The sequence below is a fragment of the Homalodisca vitripennis genome, unplaced genomic scaffold (genome assembly GCF_021130785.1).
Source record: "Homalodisca vitripennis isolate AUS2020 unplaced genomic scaffold, UT_GWSS_2.1 ScUCBcl_1792;HRSCAF=5861, whole genome shotgun sequence".
NCBI lineage: Eukaryota > Metazoa > Arthropoda > Insecta > Hemiptera > Cicadellidae > Homalodisca > Homalodisca vitripennis.
The window spans coordinates 72,969-83,581 of record NW_025777923.1 but is presented as its reverse complement, the minus strand read 5'-3'; the positions used below and the strand labels follow the sequence as shown (position 1 = coordinate 83,581).

The 10,613-nt window shown below is 32.7% G+C and overlaps 1 protein-coding gene across 1 annotated transcript; it reads right to left on the bottom strand.

The window, feature by feature from the left end:
* Positions 1-757: 757 nt before the first annotated feature.
* On the bottom strand, positions 758-1,739 carry LOC124371667 (piggyBac transposable element-derived protein 3-like; the record flags this gene model as incomplete). The annotated part of the gene is made up of 1 exon (XM_046830004.1): positions 758-1,739. A coding segment is annotated over exon 1 (982 nt), but the record flags the coding sequence as incomplete, so codon positions are not given.
* Positions 1,740-10,613: the final 8,874 nt, after the last annotated feature.

Below are 10,613 nucleotides of genomic sequence, written 5' to 3'. Positions count from 1 at the left end.
CATTGAGCACAACGTCGAGACGTTCCTCTTACTAGCATGTGTGCATTTTCCGTAAAACGAAGTTCTTGTGGAACCTTTGGTTTGTAGTTGTTGATTGGAGTTGAAGAACTTCGTCTTCCTCTAGTTTCTCCACGAGGTACTCCCAGAAGGGCTTTTGACACGCTTCTCTCCTAAACTCTTTTAGTGTCAGTGGTTTTCCCTGGGATAGCATTGAAAATATGATAAAAGAGTTTACTATGGTTGTGTCCAGAAAGTGCCAGAAGATTCTGTGCCACCACTTTTTGGACTTGCGATCTATTGAGTAGGTAGATTTCAACATGTCTGCCTTATCGACATAGCCCATGTGAGCATTGTAGTCCTTTACTAATATAGGGCATGGAACAGCTACAATTTCACCGTTTGCCTGTTTTCTGTTTACAGTTGTCACTTCGTTAGGATTGTGGTAATTAGAAAGAAAGTAGATACCTCTCTTGTCTTTCCATTCGACAGCTACAATTCCAGTCATAGTTGACATGAAGTCATGTTCTCCTTGATTCATATGTTTCCCTTCAGGCAAACACTCTTTTGGAAAAAATTGTCTGTCAGCTCTTGTTGTACCACAAGCTTGAATATTGTTTTTTCTGTAAGTAAATCATTAGATTGACTGAGCTAAAAAAATTGTCACAATATATTACATAATTCTTATTTACTAATTCTTCAGTGAGTTCTGTTACTACCCTTTGCCCAAGATTCTTTTCAACTATTCCAGCCCTTTTACCTTCGTAGATTTGAAATTGGCTGATAAAGCCTTTTTCATCAGCCCTCACCCAAACTTTGTACCCACGTTTGGTTGGCTTATCTGGCATATATTGCTTGATTCCACTCCGACCTTTGAATGGAATCATGCTCTCATCAATTGATTGAAATCGAGATGGAGCATAGCATGCTTTGTAGGTTTCTTGAAGCTTGTTTAGGAGAGGCCTGATCTTATATAGTTTGTCATAATTAGGAGAATCTCGTTCGGGCATGTCATTATTATTGTTTATATGTAAATTTGTTAAAAGCCAGCCAAATCTGTTCACAGACATGTATGAAGATATGTAGTCATCTCTCAAATCTGCCTCTGAAGACCAGTAATCACGGTAGGAGGGAAGTTTTTTTATTCCCATTAGGATATTTAGGCCTAGAAACACTTTCATTTCTTTCCTTGTTGTTGGAAATCTGATAACGCCCCCACCTATTTGGGTAGCGTAAACATTGGTTTCAAACACAAGTTTGTCAACTAGATCGTCGGGAAAAAGAGCTGAAAACACATCAACTGGGGTTGAAGCGTCAATTAGGGGACCTGTGCGTTCATTGAAATCATACGACTTATTGGGTGAGTAGTACTTTTGATACCACGTAACACTATCTTTGTAAAGTCTGTTAGCCAAAGGCTCAGAGTCCTCATCAAATTGAACGTCCATAGGCTGATTTTGAACGTCCAAGACTGCATTACCTTCGGGAATGCCAGGCTCTACCCCCTCTGCACTATGATTATCTTGAAAGTCATTTTCATTAATAATTAAAATCGGGATTTCATTACCTTCAGCTGTTTGGGCTAGGTCCAAATAATCTACCTCTAAGATTCCATTTTCTGCAACTGTGTATATTCCTTCAGCAACATCCGGGTATACTTGATCTTCGTCGTCCTCTGATTCAGGGTCAGATGGGATGTCTTCAGTTTCCGCCAGCCAAGCCTCTATGGATTTGTTCTCCATGGTTATAGTACCCCCTGAAATCAATAAGCAGTTGTAAAAAATGTAATAAGTAGTTTTATATAGTAAAAATAACAATATAAAACAGGTTTAGCAACTGGTACGTAGTATAAACGACGGCCGACCCCAAATACATGGTGGTCATGTGGTGAAACCACCACAATAACGCCTAATATTTATTCGCCTGGCATCTCAAATCTAATTATTATAGTTTATATGTATATATTTAAGTACATTTATACTGAAAATATATGTTTGTACTTACCAAAAGTGATCAAAGCACAAAAGAAATACAAATATGTCACACTCAGTCAAGGCATGGACTCTTCTTTCACCCAGTCGTGGCAAACAACGCTCCTGCCGGGATTTGGGCGAATCTAGTGGAGCGGTTACGTAATTTGCCGCTAGAATGCGTCCTAAATCACTTCTGGAAGGTGGTTTCGTATATGCACCACTATGCGGGAAAGGAATAGAAATAAAAACATAGGTGGTTTCACTATGATGCCACTGTGCTTCAAAGGGTTAAGCATGATTAGGATTTTCAATAACTGTTGAATTTATCAGCTTTTTAATTTACCATAGGAATGAAGACTAATATAAGGTGTAAGAAGTTATCCAAGAGCAAATTAATACATTTTAATTATGTTAATGTATAAGTTTATAATGTTTTCATAAGTTTTTGCATATATATTTAAGGTTAAAAACTGTTTAGTCTGATTAATAATACAAGCTAAAATTTGATTCTATAAAGAAGATACAAAAGCGTTAAAACCTACCATATTCATAAATGTTTCTTAATTTTACTGTAAAGGTGAATTAAATCTGTATAAAAGTCGTTAATTATGGAAATAAATTGTTCTTAATTGAGTTATGTGTTGTCAAGTACTATTTTTACGTAACAATAGTGTAACATTTTCGAATATAAATAAAGCATGCAAATAAAGATGTTAGATAGTTTTTTATATGTTGTATTATTCCATATTACTAAAGCTACGATGATACAATGCCTTACTTTTTAAGCATCTATATTTTTTCGTTCTATATTTCTTCAATACTGGTTTGGTCGTGGTTTAAGATTGTATATATCAATGTATTGAGGGAAATCGATATACAACTTTTAATCAAATAATTGAATTATTTCAGGGATATTGTTGTATTTTCCTCCAGTTTAAAAATTGGAATTGTTTTAAAACCGCTTGCGCTACAAATTAAGTTTATTCATAATTCAAGATAACTGTATTAAAAACAATATTGCATGTCAAACATACATAAAGTCTAGACTGCCTAATATATGAAGAGACTAGACATCTGTAAAGTAAAGACAATAACCGTTCGATGTGTAAAAAGAGACGCAGAAGACTTAAAAAAACGTATAAAGTCATACAATCTCATCCAAGAAGGCGATTTTAGCTTCATTCTAAGATTTTTAGACTTGTACTGACTCTGCTATATTAACTTAAACATTAGTGAAAAAAATAATACACATTATTCATTGATAAAAAGTTAAAAAATTTAACATCACAGACTAAACTAATGTTTTAAATATATTAAAAAGTGCATTAGAAAGAGCATAACGGTTTTTTTTATTTCATATCCGAAATATTCCCCACGTATCTTTATATTGTTGTGTACAAAAACTGAAAGCGGATTATTTACAACTACAGAACATTTTTTAAGGCAGATAACCAGTCCATTCGTCTTAATAATGCAACTTATAAAAAGTTCGCTTTATTTGCACAAAAACCAGCAACTCATTGATTAAATATTCGTCTATAACATGTTAATACACCTTTTAATTTCTAGGATTTAGAAAGGCTCAGCTTTAATGCTTAAACTCGTATTAAATATTACATAACCCTCAAGGAATAAAACTGAAGGTTTCATGGTTTTTATTTTTATGTCATGTGGTGCAGAGCATTACCACCATCATAAAACCAATGCCTTTCACAGAATAATAGAGACATTTGAAGTAATGTAAAGGTCATACATACATGTTCAGCAAACTTAATGTACAAAAAGTTATAGTCTATGAAATATTTATTTTACTTTATTATTTCTCATATACAGGTTATATGAAACTTTTACATTCAGGATATAACATTCACGTTATATTATAAAGCGAGTAATATAAGTTGATATAACAAAAATAACGATAAGAAAAAGATCAATAAAAAAACAACTAAACGTAAGACAATATCAATACAGCAACATAAAGCTGGTGACTACAAAAATGGTAATAGTATCATAGACATATTCATAAAAATGGCAGCAAAAGACTACAAGATGGATATTAAAATAGAAGGGGCGAAATGCGTGTATTGCGAAATATAAGAGTGGAATATGTATTCCACCTTGCTTTCTTTGCATATACTGTGAATCAATCTTTAGAAAAACGGACGTTTTCAATATTTTTAAGTTCAAAACTGTGTTATTAGACTGTTGTCTTTAGTGATTATATTTATCACTTATAATTTATAACACTTGTAAAAAAGAAACTATTGTCTTGCATTAAAACTATATACATTTATATATTAAAATTCCAAAGACAGTAATATTAATTAAATAAATATTGTAATTAATATTTACTTACACATTCCATCAATGTTTTACTGTTTATTTTACTGAGATGAATACTTTTTTATTGAAGTTACTTAGTAATACCCTGTATATTGGGCAAATGAATAACTTCTACTAATTCGCTTAAATCTACTAATTCTCTCATATACCTACCCCCACTTGGCTTCCACTCATGTCCTACTCTACCTATCATACCATTATATCAAAATCCTTACGTAACTTCTTAGATCAATATCGATCATTGCTTTGAAGATCAGAAAGTCAACTTTTACGACTGGGTGTGTAATAAGTAATTTTACTTTTCAATTAAGACGTTACATAAGTATTGCATCAATTCAACTACTCTTTCACTGTGGCTGTTTAATAGACAACCCATTAAATTCTATACACTATTATTTCAAATAATAAATATATAAGAAGTTATTAAATACGTACATACATATTAAAATGGTGTGTACAATTATACTGAAGATAGTTCCGCTCAATAAACAAATGTAATAGTGATAATTCATCTGCAGTCAAAGGACAGAGAATTTATTTGTACTACATTAAATACATAACCCAATTTTTCTTCATATTAGTAGGCAAATATCGCCAAAATAAATACATTTTGGAGAGGCTCAAAATGGAAGTGTAACAAAAGGGTTAAAAATATGAAAGAACATTTTCTCACATAATTTTCTCTTCAGAATCAACCAACTCATAGGTAAAAAAGGAAGAAAATGCATTCTTTAATTAGATGTAAAACCATTTTTAGCACTGAGGATAACTAATATTTTTAATAACTCCTGAGAGATACTATTATCACCATCAGATAAATGTGTGAACACATATATTTTGCTTTATTTACCAGCTGTCCGTAGTTGAATCGAGGTGGCGACAAATGATAGTCCCCACGTAGAAAGACATCACTCACTCGGGAAAGCTATTACTGCTCCTAACAATTTGTGGGCAACGTATTTTCATTGAAAACTCGTCCATTTGTCAAGAGTAACATCCTAGTTTAATATTAAAAAATTAGATAAAATCTGGATTTAAAGCTGTCTTTAAAAAATAAAAGCTTGATATGAGATAGATTTTTTAAATATTGCTAAATGTTAATAAAAACAATACTTTTCCAAATTGTTTATTTTTTGGACAAGGCCTTTCGAAAACCAAAGGTTTCATCATAAACAATTTGTCCAAAAAATAAAACAATTGGGTTTTTATAAAAATTTTAGTAATATTTACAACATTTTCTAATTGATCCAATAGTCTTCAATTATTAAGAACGTTAAGTAATATTATAAAAAAAGTAATTTTTCTTCAAAGTGTTTTAATTTTGTGATCAATTTTTATTTTTCTTGCATTGGTTAAGGGCTTTAATACCATTAGCTTAAACCATTTTAATGTAACCATTTATAAGAATGCATATTTTTATTTTTCAATAAGAACTTTGTGTGTTTATCTAATATTAGCCACTTTATACTGGCATAACCACTATTACTGGCGCAATTAGTTATTTATTGTAACTGAGATTATCTTAAAATTAAAAATATATCACTTAAAATTCATAACTGTAAAAATATTTATACTAGCGCACCAAAAACACTACACAATCCGTGATAAAATAGTTGAGTTAGCCAGGATGAAATAAATAACATCACTAAAAATACCACAGTGTTCGTCTGTTCTCTGACAGCATCCCAGTGCGAGTGTCGGGACATCCATATCAAACTGTACAAGCCGCCATATTGTCACCGTCCCTGCTTATAGAAAGAAAGAGATAATTAGTGAATCTAGCATGGTGGAAGAGGTTGATGTTAATTCAGACACTAAATTCCAAACAACCCACCGCTCATATCAGGTATGACATATTAGCTAACAATGTAACGGTTAAAATAGTTGAGTTAGTGCAGCTGTTTCCGCATGTGGATCGACCTATCACTATATCACGTAGTGGCGCATCACTCTCAACACTCACTGAATATATTATAGTGATCATCTGTTGAAATTTTGATAGACATTGTGGAATGAAAACAGATCGTTCTTCATGTTAGTTTTTATTTAAACACGTATAAAATTAATTATTTTCCAATTTTTCAGCTCACTCTTTTGAGTCTTCTTGTCCATATTATATAAAGCAATGGAAAACAAGAAACAAAAAAACCCTAATATTTTTAATTTACTTAGATTATTTCCATGATTTAATATAATCGTAACAACATAAACAGTAGCCACAATTAGTACAATCACAGTAATTGTGGAACACAGTATATCTATATCCTACAGTATAATTAATTTATCCTATAAACATTTATAAAAGGCATACCGTAATAGAACGCATACGCATTAATGTGACAGTGGGTGAACACATTTATTACTGGAAACAATTTGTAATAATGCCTGTGCCATTGAAGCTAGAAGTAAAAATATAAAGTGTGGATTGATATATACATGTAGTGATACTGTAGTCTTCGATTCTATATATTTGTATTTAGAAGCGGTCTGTGAATGTTCCACGTCCCAGTGCTCTGAAAATAGAATCAATATGTTCCCTCAACGACTGTTGCTTGTGAAGCCTTTCCGGCAATGTTTGTTTACTTAAAGAGCTTGGAAAATCTACTGAAGATAATCTCTCTCTTTATTTATTGTAATAAATGTGGTAATAATTTATTAAAAGTAACCATGCGATAAATCGTTGCGATTGTGCCAATATTATTAAATTTGAGAGACATGTTTAATGTATGTACACACTTCTAAACTTGTTTTCTAAATGTTTTTACTTATCCAAATACAGTTATGGCTTTTTTAAACGGTTGTAGTTTTTATTATTTAATACTTAATAACAGTTCAATTTACATAAGAATAACTAAAATTAACTAGAAAAATACTATTTCTGATATATAGCAATATATTGCTATAGAATAGACATTGTTGAACTATTAAAAAAATGAAAAGTAATAAAAATGTACCGTGTTCTTATTTAAAATGTTTTATAACGATGAATGATTTACTTTATGATTAACGATGAAGGATAGTATTACTAGTATGCCAAGCTGTGTGCAAAATTGCACAGTTTATTTGTATGCTGACGACTCGCAGCTGCACTTGTCTTATGAGCCATCGCAGATGGTGTCAGCCATTGATATGATCAATGTCGACCTTGAAAAAATATTGGGTGTCAATGGCGAATGGGCTGAAACTAAACATAGGCAGTGCACTGTGTTGCATACGGCGCCACACAACATTGTGCAGTCCCTCAGTGAAAGAGGAGTGATGGTGAGGCTCGATGGCCAGAGTTTGGCTGTATTTGATAGGGCAAGAACTCTTGGCGTTGTGCTGGACAGCGGCCTCACGTTCTCTGACCATGTCACGCATGCCTGTCAACGAGCACTCGGTAGACTGAGGGGACTCTACAGATTTAGAGATCTTTTACCTGAGTCTGCGAAACTACGTATCATGCAGTCACTAGTCCTGTCCGTTTTCGCCTACTGGTTCCCAGCCTACGGGAATAGCATTTCTGGAGAAGACATGTATCGCATTCAAAAGTTTCAAAACTCTGCTATCCGTTTCATTTCATTTTTAATTTTGAAACGATTTGAGCATGTCTCTCCTTACAGAGATGCCGCTGGGATGATGTCGGTAGAGACCGTCTTCAGGGTCATGACGTGTTGCATGGTCCACAAGGCTCTTGTAAATCAGGAGCCTCAGTACATTAGTGAGAAGCTCTCATTTTGGGATGAGGTCTCTCAGCGCAGAACCCGCCATGGGAATCTTCTTCACTTTCCCAAAGTTAGGCTGGAGTTGGGAAGGAGTAGCTTCTCTTATTTCGGCCCGAAGTTGTACAACGACCTCCCACCAAACGTGAAACAATGTTCAATAGCTACATTTAAGAATAAGATGAGGCAGAATTTGCTTAATGTATAGATTTTCTTTATTTATTTGTATTTAATTTTCATGTATATGTTGTTGTATGTGACGAAAGTTGTTCTGAAAAGCAGTTGTTCTGTATATAACTGAGAAACGCTTGATGAAAATAAAGAGACAACATTATATTATTATTATTATTATTATTTACTTCGGAAATTCCCTTGTTATATGTTACAAAAACGTACAATACTATTTTAGAGGATGGTACAAGATCTACTCTCTTTTTCAGGTGAAATAAAACCCCTAATATATTAATAATCTATAAAGTATTGCAATGGTCTGCTACTGCAATGGGGGTCGTCTGGATTGGAGAGAATGAAAACAAGCAATGTTACTTGCACAGGTGCCCAAACGCTAAGCGAACACGGCACACCCAAACTAACGTAGTGGGAAACAACTAGCAAGGAAACAATTTCGGCACTTCCTGTGGTATGACGGCGCGGCGCGTTGTCTGAAACAAAGAAAACACGAAAGAAGATGATGAGGAAGGAAAGTGTGTAAAGGGGCGGCATACGGATTCATGCATTGGCTTCTGATCCTCCATATGCGAGTACGTATTTTATTGCTTGTCGTTTGCTTTAATGTTAATCTATTTTTATATTTCCTAGTGTTACTTTCTTGTAACATTGGCAGCAAAAATAACATAACTTCAACAAGAGTTTGACTAAGCTGTTGGACTGTTAATTTAATGTTTGAAACTTCAATCAGATGGTGTTTGAAGAACTTCTTGGCATATAATTTGGTAATTTATAATACAGGTTAGGGTATTTACATAAAGTTATATCATTATGAACTTCAAAATTAAATTGACTCGTTAACGTTTTGTACAGTTTGAAAGCAGAATTTATTAAGGTATTTTAATTTTAGTAGATTATATTAACTGGTGTACTATAACTAGTAAGTTATATTGCACTCATAAAAAATGAAACGTTTTTAGTTATCAAGCATGCTTTCGCATTGATTAAGAAGCTAAAATAAAAGAAATAAATTAAAATAAAATAAATAAATTTATTACATAACTTAACATATGTATTAACTTTTATATGATAAAATTTTTACATATTAAAGTAGGACTAGTATACTAAAGTTTCTTAGTTTAGGAATTATAAATATGCTTATGTACTAACCTGGCAGCTTAGTAATTATCTGCTAAAATTAAGATAACTAAACAAATTATGTTTTAAAAAATAGCATGGTAACGGGGTCTTGGTATGCATAGTAAATCTGCATGTTAACAAACCAAGATCTTTATATAATCTAATGTGGATGAAATTTAATGCGTTTTTCCAAAACGTCAATGAGGCAATTTAAATTTAGACGATCGTAATGGTATAACTTTATGTAAATACCCATAACCTGTATTATAAATTACGGAATCTAAAACCAATTTGAAATAATATTGTACGATACACACAACATGGTAAGTTAGTACGTGTTTTGCACTGGATATCGAGTGTATTGTTATAACTTTATGCTTCCCAAACTTTATAAGCGTTGTTTTATTTCTATCTTAGGAGGGCTCCCGAACTTGTAATGTTTTCAGTTATAACCACTTGACCTATAGCGTTTATTTTCCTGCTTTAAAACTCATTTTTCAAACACTTAGTGTTATGATTAAATATTTTGTATTGCCTGAAAACATGAAATATGTTACCACATACAAAATTGAAAAAGTGTGCTTGACCACATGTAACGTGGCTATGGTAGCAATGGTTTATTCAATGCGAATGTGAAGACCTGCTACATTTCACCTTCCATTTAGAGCAATATCTGAAATTTCAATCTGTCACAGACTTAGCTCCTGAAGTCTGAAGATGACGTCTACCTCAAAAAATCCAAAAAAGTCAACAAAGAAGCTGAAAACCAAACTCTTTGCTAAAAAACGACAAATATGCTAAGACTACAAAAAACATGTGTAATAGAGATACAAATGTGTAGCAATTTAGCAAATTTTTATAGAATTTAATTTTCCTAAACTTTTCAAGGGCCAGAGGAAGAGGTAGGGACAAAACAGGACTTATCAAATATGTTTTAATATTTAAGTTCGTAAGATACTTATAATCCAGACAAAGGATATCAGATGAGTTTATTTCAAGATTTACTTTTGAGTCAAACAAAAATAATTAACCATTACATCAGCATGATACAGAGTTGCAGTCACTGTTTTTATCAACCTGGGGGGATATGTCATTAAATTGAACTAAACATGGAAGGTAACCTCTACTCAACCTTATAAATTACAAAAACGAAAACTAATTTGTTATAGTATTATAAAATACACAATTTTTGTTGGTTAGTACTTGTACAGTGGAGCGAGAGTAAAATTTCTAATTGACATACTATACACACACATGGTGTTTTATTCAGGAGAGCTTTCAAGGATTTCAG